General features: G+C 34.3%; 1 protein-coding gene across 5 annotated transcripts in view; it reads left to right on the top strand.

The window, feature by feature from the left end:
- Window positions 1–12,813, top strand: part of LRCH2 (leucine rich repeats and calponin homology domain containing 2) — a 43,749-nt gene that overhangs the window by 22,029 nt on the left and 8,907 nt on the right. For 4 of the 5 annotated variants that reach the window (XM_027464934.3, XM_027464935.3, XM_027464937.3 and 1 more), the window contains 8 exons: window positions 2,445–2,513; window positions 4,300–4,348; window positions 5,273–5,389; window positions 7,758–7,802; window positions 8,249–8,299; window positions 9,401–9,458; window positions 11,198–11,310; window positions 12,457–12,594. In XM_027464934.3, coding sequence (XP_027320735.1) covers window positions 2,445–2,513; window positions 4,300–4,348; window positions 5,273–5,389; window positions 7,758–7,802; window positions 8,249–8,299; window positions 9,401–9,458; window positions 11,198–11,310; window positions 12,457–12,594 — 640 coding nt within the window. Of the gene's footprint in view, window positions 1–2,444; window positions 2,514–4,299; window positions 4,349–5,272; window positions 5,390–7,757; window positions 7,803–8,248; window positions 8,300–9,400; window positions 9,459–10,279; window positions 10,326–11,197; window positions 11,311–12,456; window positions 12,595–12,813 lie in introns of all 5 variants that reach the window. The other variant, XR_011811631.1, reaches the window with a different exon arrangement.

Here is a 12,813-nt window from a genome sequence, read left to right as displayed (position 1 = left end):
AAACAGTTTAGGCCATTTTTTTTTTTTTGAACGAAAGCAGAAAAAATGGATCGTCTCAGCCTAAGATTTAGTTACCAAAAATAATTGCAATGCACTTACTTTTATTTGAAATTAAATACTGTTACAGGAAAATTCTTAATTAGACTTTAAATGACTCCAAACTAGAAGATTATTTTCCTGTCCCTTTGGCATGCTTTATCTTCTTTCTTTTTGTTTTGTTTTTAAATGTGTAATAGCTCAAATACAGAGAATCTTTTTTCTTTTAAAACTTCTGGGTTTTAAAGTCATGCAAGTTCTTATTCAGGGGACTTAGTACGTCCATCAGTATGTCATTTGACTGATAATCTGTCCAAATGTTTTTTTAATTGGATTTGATAGTGCGTGAATGAACACAATGGCTGGACTCTTTGCACCATTAGCCCCACATTTAAGGGAACATGATTTCATAATTTAAGCTACTTGAACTTTCATCCTGCCTACTCAATTTTGTACTGTATTTCCTGGAAGAGAGATAGATCTTCACAACTGTGCTTATTTTTTCTTAGCTAAATAAATTATTTTGCCAGAAATTCTGTAGTCTCTAATTTTCTAAATTCAGATTAATTTGATTTACTTTTTCTTCAACTAAAAACCTTAAGTTCCTTGTTCCATAGGAAACTCAGATTTTCTGACTAATAACTGCTAATCTGACCGGTACTGACTTTCCTATCATTATTCTTCAGTTTTGAAGTGGGAAGAGTCAAAAATGATTGTTTGTATTTGTTTTCTTGTTTTACAAAGTATTAAAATGTATTTAAAATCATAGGAAAACTTAGTTTATTATGATCTCAAACATAAATTATATAAATATTTAATAAAAGAAGTTTGGCTGAAGAAGATGTATGTTTGGCATTACTTTGGATAGGTTTAATAACACTTCGTTTAATGATCATGAAAGTCAAATAGCCTTTCTTGCATAGAATAAGTGAATTTACACTACCGTCACTTTGGTGAAAGCATTGTATCAAAGTGCTTAGGTGACTCAAATTTCTAGTTCTTTTAAGCACAGTTTGTCTTAATGGCCATATATTACTACAGTTTGTCTGAATTTCTCATTGCCTTCAGCTAAGGAGATAAGGATAGGTTGAAATTCACTGTAAAAATGACTCTAAACTGGCTGTTTTATGATGTTTGATACATCATATGCTCTGAATATTAATTTTTTGTGAGACTTATTTCTGGCAATAGTGTAATTCTGGAAAGTACATTTTAAATTTGTTTATGAAGACAATATAGGGAGCATATGCTGCTGTCTAAATTACTTAGTTGTTTTACAAGCTTAACTTGTCTTAATGCTATTGAGGTTCACACGGTCAGATTTAAACTGCAAGTGAGATAACAGAGCTCAAAGTTATGACAATATTCAGAAGTCTGAAAATTAATACATCATCTAAAGTTCATTGTTTTACTGTCATATTTTATGATAATGAAATATTAAAAGGTGCCTACTGTATTTTACTGTCTTCCATTGAATTGCTGGTTTGCTTCTTGTTCTTCCTGATTCCTAATAATTTCTCTATATAATTCAGTGTAAACATACTTTGATGTCAGTCCTGCACACTGTGAATTCAGTGTTGAAATGTAATGTTGATACTCCCAATAATTCACCATTAATCATTCCAGTTGCTGTTTAACATGATTCTTAATTGAAAATGTGTTTTCAATTGGTGTGGTATTTTCAACATTTTAAACATTCATAATAAACACCTCATATCACCTTCCTGTGTGTGCACATACATGGTATTTTTTACAGATTAAAAAAAATATAAATTTGAATCTATATTTAAGTTTAAGCTTTTTTTTTTTTTTTACTTATTTGGAGTTAAGGAAAATGGAATTTACACTGGTTCATTAGACTTCACTTAGTTCTTAGCTTGCATTTCCCTACTCTTTTTCTCCGTTTTCCAACTCTCCTTTTTTCCCCTGACTTTCCTTTGCACTGCCAGTCTTTCTTACTCAGCTACCCTCTTACCTTTTTGTAAGACTGATTTCTTGTGCTGAATCTATTGTTTCCTGTCTGCTTTAGTTTGACCATCTTGTCTCTTCTAATTTTAGTGAACAGTGAGGCCTGTTGGTATATATTTAATAAAAAAATATTAAAAATTAAAAACACATAATGAGAGGAGACTTCATTTTGGTTTGGATTATGTGATCAAGTTTTACTTAAAAATCAGAACTTGAAACAATACAAGAGCTGAAAGCTATGTTTCTGATTTGAATGGAAGCAGGATTGGGCTTGGATTTCACATATGTATATATATGCATATGTATTCCAACTTTATAGAAAATGCCACCTTAATCTTCAAACTTTTTTCTACAGGAGAAGTTATACTGTGAAAGTAATATATATTCAAAGAAAAAGATTTAACTACAGAGCTGTTGAATAAATATTTTTTTCTTTATAGGCTTCTTAATCATTCAGCTTCAGTAAGCGCAAGGAACAGGCCAAAGCAGCCAATGGAATCTGAAAAATGGTATTTATCTACTTCATCACAGCTTTCAGTATTTTATTAAATTAGTTCTGATATCATCTTTTGTCCTAATGTTTTTAATAAGATGAATTAATAAGATGAGATAAGTTTTTTAAGATGAATTTCAAATTATACAAATTATCTGTTCCAAACTCAGTTTCGCTATGCATCAGGTAGACAAAAGCCGTAATTGCTGTTGGTTTTGCCAGAGAGTACTGGAGTGGTAGCTGCTGTCTACCGGTCTACAGTTCTCTGCTGTTCGGGTACAGATCAGATAAACTTTCATTGAAATAGAGAAGGGATACTGTGTAAATCTTTCAGAGTGATGCATCCTATTTTGGCTATCTTCTCCCTGTGGTAGCTGCGTTAGCTGCAGTATTAAGGGGTTTGTTGTTTATGCATTCTATCGTTATATGAACAGTACAGCAACTACTACATTTGGAGCTTGACAGTCCTCACTTACAATATTGTTCCTGTTTTTTGGGATTCTGTCACCTGTTGTAGTGCACAGCACTGTAAAGCTTGATATTCCAGAATAATCCAGGAAGGGTTGTATTTACCTTTTGCTGTATCCTTCATGAAATAAATAGTTCTGAGACTTTTTTTCTTGGAAAATAAGCAACAATAACAAACCAATTATGAGCTTGTACGCAAGATAAGATAAAAGTTGCATTTTTTTTCTTGTTTTTATTATGCTGATATATGGGAATTTCAGTCCCTTACTGTGTAAGTAACATATAAAGAGAATATAAAGGCTGCCATATCCCTGAAGAATTTATATTTATAGACCAGGTCAGAGCTAATAGATACATGTGTATCAAGAGCAGAACTAAATTATTTATTGTAGCAGTTCCTGCATTTCTCAGTTGAATAGCGTATCAAGCTAATGGACGTGATTAGACAAACTTCCTATGCCTAACAGCTTTAAAAAATAGATCTATTGTTTTGAGGCAAGCAATGAAGAACAAAGGAAAAAGAATACAAAGTAGCAGAAGCTAAGAAAAGAAGCTTCAATTTCTGTGCCTAGCTGCTTTCTGAATTTCTAGGATTTATCATAATTGCACACAGTGCTGTGTCATTACATTAAATCCCCAGCTGTTAGTCTTGGTGTATAGCTTCTAAGCCTGTTTTCTACCTTAGGTGTCAGAATGTGAATGAAATGGTTGTTGGTACGTTGATAGAAGTGATTTTCACGGAAGGATTTAGTAAGTTTTGAAGTGACACCAAATACAGAATTTTCTGTTTTCCTGAGAACTTTAAATAAGCTCAGGCATTGTTCTTGTTCTAGAGAGTCTGTGAGATTTTGCCATTTCATTTTCCCATGTTAAAATGTTTCTCCTTTTCATTGTTAGTACAAGCCTCTACTTTGCTATAGAGAGCTAACAGTGAAATGAAGGTTTAGTCTTCTAAACACTGAAGAACAGGCATTTTGTTAGCTTTGAACAAATGTTTGGATGGTTGCTTTGAGAAACAAAACAATGGAGGTGCATTTCTGAAGATCAATCCACATTGTTAAGAAAGGGCTATATCTGAATAAAGTATTGAATAAAGTAATGTGGATGACACGTCAGCGTACTGTAAAGGAGACTGAAGAACAATTTGAGGTTCTACTTGCATAGCTCACACTTTAGTCACATTGTGGACACGATTTACAGCTAGCCAAAAGAAATGTCGCAGATAAACTGCATGTTAAGTGATCGCTTTTTTACTATTTTAAAGTAACTTTGATCTTGAAGCACACAACAATGTAGTAATAGAATTTCATAATGTCTTTCATTTTAATTTTTAGTGTCTCAACAGATGAAGTCAATTCTCCAGTGTCTCCATACAGCTGGCAGGTAAGTATCTAAACGTAATGATGAGGCATGATGAGGCATGGATGAGGCATCTGCAGCTTCTCTGGGCAACCTCTTCCAGTGCCTCAACACCCTCTGAGTGAAGAATTTCCTCATCACATCTAATCTAAATAACCCCTCTTGTAGTTTAAAACCATTCCCCCTTGTCCTATCATTACCTGTCTGAGCAAAAAGTTGCCCTCCTTTTTTATAAGCCCTCTGTAAGTATTGAAAAGCTGTAGTGAGGTCACCCCAGAGTCTTCTCTTCAGGCTTAACAGCCTCAGCTCTCTCAGCTCTTCCTCTTAGGAAAGGTGCTCCAGCTCTCTGATCGTCTTTGTGGCCCTCATCTGGACCAGCACTAACAGGTCCAAATCCTTGTTGTGCTGGGGGCACAGATGTGGTTGCAGTACTCCAGGTACTGCAAGTACTCCAAGTACATCACAAAGGTAGCAAGGAACAATCTCCTTTAGCTGTCTCTATCAAAGTGTTGTTATCTTGTAGGTAAGAACACCACACAAGTACTTAAAAAAAAAAAAAAATAATTAAAAAAATGATCCTAGTCATCCTTCCTGTACAGTGAATATTCAGATTGAGAAATTAGATGTGCTATTGGCTTCTGATCGGCTCTTTGAAATTATTTATAGTAGCATTAGATGGCTTCCTAACGTACCTATGAATGTTAGGCTCAGTGCAGAAAAGGACGTTATTTTCTTAATTATTTCACAGTTCGTTTTTCCTGTATGAAATATATTTCAGAAGAAAGGAGCTAAGTGATTTCTAGCAGAATCACCATTAAGGTAACACTTCTGTGTCATAAAGTGAAATGGGAGAGGCCAAGAATTTATAACTGTAGTTTATAATAGTTTGTGATAATGTATGCAAGGTGTATTTACCTTTTACGTAAAAGTACTTCTGAACTTTTCTAGCCACTGGAAAATCAGAAGGATTCAATGGATGAGCAGCATTGGCCAGAAATACAGCCAGTGATTTGGCAGAATGAAGAAAGGAGGAGAAGTAAACAAATTAGAAAAGAGTATTTCAAGGTAATGCAGGGTAGGGTAATGGTGGTGACTTTTTTTGTCCTGGGTGCTTTGGGCTCTTTCTCCTTTACAAGTAATGCAAATTTTTGAGAATGCAAGGAATTATGTAACTAAGTCAAAGCAAGGAAATGTCATAGGTCGTACTGCTTGTAATTTTTATAATTAAGCTGTAACTTTATTTGAATCTTTTGAGTTAAATAATATATGTAATGTATTATGTATGAATGTATAATAATAGGGTAATGTGAGAGCACAGGAAAAGAAGGAGAAAGGAGTCCACTGAAGACTGTGTTTATTAGTAATAAGAAAGTAATTTGCAGTTGTTGTCTTGCAAAGCTAGAAACTAATCTTCAGTAATTGGTTCTTTCTCAGTTTGGATCCAGTTTGAGGGATTTTTTTGTAGCCTAAGTCAGCATGGTTATAAGAATGATTTACGCATTTTGGTTCTCTGCATCAGTTTGCATATAAGAGGTTATTTTCTCTGTATTGATTTTGCTGTTTGCAGTGTGTATCATTGGTCACCAGATGTCAGTGTCTGCTTGTTGTAGAACAGATAGGAAGTTAATGCAGCAGCATCAAATAAATTTTTGTAGAATAGAATAATTCTGACCGGTGCTAGGTTGAGTTAAAATTATATTTCAATTGTGAAATTAGCTTTTTGGATATATGCCAAATATCTTTGTGAATTGCATCAGTGATTTCTCATCACTTTAAATCTGTATTTAAATGCTAATACAGACTTCGGTTCTGAGCTTTGTGATAGAAGCAGGTACCTGAAATCATATTTCTTACAACTATAGTCGTGTCTCAGAAGGAAATTAAGCTGCTTTTATCAGTAACAAAAAATACTATCTCACTGAGAGTTCCATTTACAAAGATAAGGCAATAAGCAAATGTCTTGTCTTCCATAGCAAACTTGGAAGGGGGGACATGACAGCAAATTCATATTGTATCCATATTTTTTTGGCAAAAAAGCTCATTGAATAATCATGTCTGTACCACCAGACATTAATGACTATCTTAAGAATACATGCCAAGTTACTGCAACCGGTGTTATTAGAACAGGAATGATTTATTTGGCTCAGTATCCAGATGAATTTGTAGAGAATCTTTATTATACATTCTGTGTATTTTTATTGTGCAATTGTACAGTGCACTAAAAGGGTAAAAAAATGCCTGTGAGAATCAGAACTCCTTTTCTTGTAGAATGCCTTTGAAGCCTATCTGGCAACTCACATTTTTATCGTGCTAAATACGTTAACAAACAAACAAAAAACCTTAACCATCTAAGACAATTTTATCAACCAAAATGCATTGTTGCTGGAGGAGTTTGTAGTTGTTTTGGATCCTAGCTGAAATTCTGGATAGCACATCCACAAGAGAAAAGAAGTTACTCTATGTGCTAGCTTTGGTATGGATAATTATGGTGGAAAAATCTGAACACCGAACTGTCAAAGACCTGTATAAAGGCACAGAAAATTAATATTTGGCTTATGAGTTACCAAATTAGTATGTTCCCTTGTAAATACATAGGAAATATTTAATTTCAAATATACAGGAAATATATCCCAGAAGTACAATGCGCAGTCATGGATGTGTATAACATGTCACTACATGACTCCAGGACTGTGCATTCTGTTCATTGTTCCTTTTTTAACAAAAAAGACATCAGTCAGTAACTCTCGAAAAGACACTTAATTTGTAATGAAAATGAATGACAGTAGGATTCCTAACATTTATCCGTTATTTACCTAAATACTGCTTTTATATATTTCTTGTTTTGATCTCTCCTTCATTCCTACTGACTGTATTTCTCAGGTAATCAGGATGTGGGGCAGAAGCAATGTGCAAAAAATCAGGCAGACCTCTTCTGAAAAAGCAGTAGTCTTAGATAAAAGGATGTGATCAGGCTTTGCAGTTGTAAAGGAAATCTTGCCGTTTTTAACTTTTTTCATTTTTTTTTCATTTTCACTTTGTCAGGTCAATCTAGCCAAGTATAAGCAACCTTAAGAGCTGCTTTTACAGTATGTAACTTTCATGGGTTACACGTTTGTTTTTTTTTCTAACAAAAAATGCATGAGAGGAACAGTTACTCAGGTCTTTCCGCTTGGATCAAGTCTCATATGTAGTCAGTTCACATTATAAGTGTATTTTTGAAGTGTTCTTATTCTCTCAGCATTGTAGTTCTTGAGTAACCTAAGAACTAGATGTTCCTCTACTGTTTTTTTGTGCTCTTTTGATGATTTCTGTAACGTTTTTTTTAACTCAGCAGCTTCACCAGTAATAAGTAACATCTGAGTGATATCAGGCCATTTAGTTTAAATGAAAAACATACTTCCATTTTAAAGTAATAATTGTATGTGTTTTGCAGTATAAGTCTTCCAGAAAGAGTTCAAGTGGAAATGAAAATGATGAGGTAAGAAATGGTAATTGCATAGAATATGTAAGAAAATTGTTTTATTTTTTTATCTTCTATGAACACTTATGAGCCACAGTCATGGAACAGGTCTGTGCGAACAGACTTTGCATTCCAAAGTCATAGTAAAAATATAGCACAATAAATATTATAGCCTATTTGAAAAAAGCCACCAAGACAGTATACTGGGGAAGAGTAGGGTAGTTACTTGCTTCAGTAATAACAAAGTTAATTGAACTATCAAGCAAAGGTAATATAAAAGTAATATTCTATATAAGCAGTGAGCAGTTTCCTTGCTTTACATATTTTTAAATTCAGTTGCTACAAGTTTGTGCCATATTTGATAAATGTTGGATGTCTCATGTATGGTGTTTTTCATAATTTTACATTTTCTTGTTAAATCATTATTTTCATTTTATAATTCCATCTCTTTGGTTTCTTTTTAGCAAGACAGTGATAATACTAATGTGTCCCCACAGTCTCCTGTGTCGTCTGAGGTACAAGTTTGTGGTTTCATTTTTCATTCAAGAAACATTTCTTTGTGCACATTACTTGTGTCACCAGGTTTCCCATGCAGATATAAAGCTGGTAGTTTCCTTTGAAACTGGAGTTATGAATATTTCATCATACTAAAAAGGCAAAAGTAGAATCAGAGATGTATATCATAGCTTATTTTTACCTTTGCAATTATCTGATCTCTCCTGGATTTTTTTTTTTTTTTGGACTGTTGTGAAGAAAGATGCATTGTTTTATTTCCATTATTTTTTTTTAATGAAAATGACCAAGATAAATGAAAATTGGTGTATTTTCTAGTTGTCCCTATATGATAGCTGCTTAAAGGATTTCGAGTAAAACTTGTCTTTCAGTGTTCTGTACCTCATCATAAGGAACCCTCATGTACTGACACTGCTTGAGTGGTTTCATCCTTTATGATTGTCTGTCACCTTTGTGATACAGCTTTACAGTTTCATTCATCAGTTGCTTTCCTTTTTAAGGAATTTCCATTTAGTCTCACCGTGATTGCAGTACTCTAGTAAGCTATAAATAAGGCATGCTAAAAATTAATGTTTCTGCCAGATGTCGGAAGGGAACCTAAGAGTGGAGTGAGTGGAACATCTCATAGAAACAATGAAAGTAGTTGAACTAGGGATAACTCATGTACATACCAGATTACTGAGTGCATCTTCCCTTTGTAGATGGTGACATGAGGAAAACATGATTTTCATAATTGGAAGTAAACATTTCTTAGGAAATTCAGTGCAAGGCATTGGGAAAAATAGTTGTATTTGCTTACATCTGGCTTAGAATTCAGTTCACAGAATGTTTTGTTTGAAATGTTTTAGAATAGATGTTAGTTAATCTTAGAATAGATTTTAGTTAATCTGGTGCTGCTTTGTCTTCCTTGGTAAGATAATTTTAGTGAGTTAGTGAGTTTACTTTGATTCCATTTACTTCATAGTATTCCCTTCAAAGCAGTGTTTTACAGTTAAGCGGAAGAGCTTTATTTTAGGAAAGAATAATTTAAATGCTATTTTGATGAAAACAAATGTTAATTATTGTAATAAATGGAAGAAAATTGACTTTCTCTCTTTTAACAGGATTATGAAAGGACAGATAGTAACACTCATGGACCATTTGGTCTCAGACCAAGGTCAGGTAAGCTGCTCTTCTCTAAAATAGCATGAGGGAACAGATATTTATTCCCCAGGATGGAATAGATGATAAGGACAACAGATGCATGAATTGAAATGAATGTGAAGGGAGACCACAGTACAGCATTTCACTCAGTGAACTTAACGTAAGCATAGTACTGGAAAATACATGGTTTGTCAAAGCATATGTCTAATAATTGAAAGTTCCCAAAGCTGCACAGTGATTTTTTTCTTAAATGTCACTAACTTATTTTCTGCATATTTTGTCACTGTCAAAGAACAGGGAAAGAGCATTCAGTTATTTTTGAAACATGGCTGAGGCAAGAGAGCTTCAAGAGAAGTAGGTTTTTTAATTGATCCTATAAAAGGATGCATGGATCAGAGCTTTGAAAGGAGTCATATATATTAGTGCTTTGTGTTGGAGGTATTTTCCAGCCTCAGTGATTCTGTGATTCTATAAGACTGCCATAGCCCTAGAAGACAGTTGTATCAGACTGGATTATCTACATGATGCAGATGGCACCGTCTGGGCCCTCAAGTCATTTGTGACTTGTAAGCAGTTGCATGAAACTTCTGTTCCAGAGATAGTTTAGTTGTATATACCAGGACATACCTAGCAGTGCACGTCTAGAGGTTTCTGAGTTACATACATCCTGGGCTGCAGGAAGATGTAGAATTGAGAGGACCAAGCAGACTTGTTGGACATTTCAGCCCATTTCTTTGTGCAGTAGGAGTCATTGCCAGCTCTCAGCACTAAAACAGCAGGACCCATTTTCCTTAGTTCTAAGAGACTGCTGAAAGGCATTTTTTTTTTTTCTTCGTTAGAACACAAGATCCTTGTCGTTTTTAGATGCTTCCAAAGACATTGTAGGTGAGATACAATTGTATTTTTCTGTGTGCAAAGTACATAGTCTTGTATGTAAGGTTAGAGGAGTGGTTCCACAAGAATGTCTTTAAAATTTGTGATTTTTTTTTGGTTGTTTTATAGATGTCTTGCTAAAATCCAAACTGTTAGAAACAGTAAAGTGTGTTTTAAAGATGGAAGTAGTGATTTTTTTTTTTGCTCAAAAGCATAGGGTAAAATACTTGAGGATACAACGGTATTGCTATGGAGGAATTTGTTTGCAAGGATTTTATAAAATACAATTGTTATTTGAAGGGTTTCCAAGAATGATGAATAGTAAAGCGAATGGTAGCTAGGGCATTTAAGACATGCTTTTTTAATAAGAGCTCTAAACTTTTGAATAAGACATTCCATGTTTTTCAGTCAGTACTTTAATAAGCAATTACTGTGTCTCTGTGTATCACACGGACATACGTACATATATTTAAAAAGTATTCAATTTTAAGCTAGATCAGAAAGTCCTGTTCCTTTCTGTACTTTCCTTAGTCTTTACGCTTGATTAAAAGTAAAACATAATGAAAACACTTTCAAAGCTAGCTTGCAAGATACACTTGCAGAAGTACAAATGGAATCATATACCGTAGATATTTGAATACTGAAGTCTATTATGCCTCTGTTTTCTAGTAACCCAGTTCCACTTAAATAGGATAGTTTGTGCATTTTATTCAAAAAACAAGTTTCATAGACAGCGTCTTTTACATCGCAATACTGAAATATATTTATTCTGTAAAACGCCATAGCTTTTTTTACCCACTGTTATCCCTGGAGTTACTCCTCCCCACCATTACTTAAAAAAATAAATCTGAATTCTGAAAACTAACTTTGCTAATGTTCAATAGCTTTCAGCCGTGCATCTCGCCAAGACTATGGGGCAATGGATCCTGGATTTACAATGAGAAGGAAAATGGAGCATTTAAGGGAAGAAAGGGAACAAATAAGACAACTTCGCAATGTATGTACCATTGTTTACGATGTGGGTGCAGTGTGTTTAGTTTGTACCACAACTCAAACCTTTGTAATAAAAACCTGCAAATCCTTATGGATATACAAAGGTGTCTCTGTAGTGACATTTCTTTCTAAGTAATTTTATCTAACAGGCTCCATTGTTACTACTTTTTTGCTCCAAGCAAAACAGGAACCAGGAACTAAATGTTTTTAGTTTAGGAAAATGAAATGAAAATTAAAGGCTTTTTTTTTTTAGGTTTTTGAAGTTCTTAGGGAGACCATAGGTCTGCTTGTGCGTGCTGCTATTTGACCTGAGATTTGAAGAAAGAGCTGGTCATAGTCTTCTGAATATTCAAATGCTTTTTGAGAGTAGATAGTTGCTACAAATTGCATAATACTGAATAGAATCTAGGTGTCAGAATTCTGGTAAGGTAACTTTTTTCTGCCCTATATAGTTCTGTTCTTAAGATACTTAACAACTGTAGTTCACTAAATCTACCATGAATTATAAATACTGTTATAGCAGCTCTTCTTTCAAGGGCAGTACTAACTTCAAGTGTGTCTTCGGAGGCTGTTTCTGCCCTGTCTGGTCCGCTTCCTGAGCAATTAAAGCTTGTTGCTGGAATGGGATAAAACATATCCTACTTCCTTTCTCTTGCAACACAAGTGTGGGTACTTCTTGGACACCCTTTCCTTAGCTATTTAACTGCTACTTGCATGAACGGCTTTACTTTGGGGTTGTGACTTCATCAGTGGTTGTGTTCCCTCCTCCTAGTAAACTTGATTTCAACCCACAAATTCCTCCCACTAACAGTTGATGAGGAATTTAGCGTAACATTTTGCTCTTAAACTCTGTGCTTTCTTGTGAGTACTGGGTTCATCATAGGGCTTTGAGAGCTCTGTCATGGTAGTTGCTGGCTGAATGTCTGTCAACGTATATGGTTTTTCATTTAAAAAAAAAAAGCAAAGGGAATTATAAGCTCAATGATGCAGATAAAAGTATTGTTGTACTCAGTGAAGTGTGGATTGGTTCCATTTACTTCATGTTAATATTAAAACGCCTTTTTAAAACTGCATGCTTTAAAATACAGTCGATTTAAAGTTAATGATTAGGTAATGTTGAAAGTAACTTTACTTACGGGCTTTTTAACAGAATCTTGAGTCAAGGTTAAAAGTAATTTTGCCAGATGATATTGGAGCAGCATTGATGGATGGAGTAGTTCTTTGCCATTTAGCCAATCACATAAGACCACGCTCTGTTGCCAGCATTCATGTACCATCGCCAGCAGTGGTGAGTCGTTTATTTTACTTTTGTTGCATCTTATGTGAAAATAAGTTTTCAAAGTTCAGTGGTAAAAAATCATGTATCATATTTGCTATACTAACTGGCTACATTCGTCACTTCATTTTTTTTTCAAGAAGCATTAGACAAGGCTCAGTTTAGTTTAGCTATTTTCTTATACTTGAATCTTCATTGAACTTGTTCTAGTTTGTTTAAGCAACTGTTACT

This window comes from Anas platyrhynchos, chromosome 10 (assembly GCF_047663525.1).
Source record: "Anas platyrhynchos isolate ZD024472 breed Pekin duck chromosome 10, IASCAAS_PekinDuck_T2T, whole genome shotgun sequence".
Taxonomy (NCBI): Eukaryota; Metazoa; Chordata; class Aves; order Anseriformes; family Anatidae; genus Anas; species Anas platyrhynchos.
Note: the sequence above shows the minus strand (reverse complement) of the source record. Positions and strands in the feature narration are given on the sequence as shown.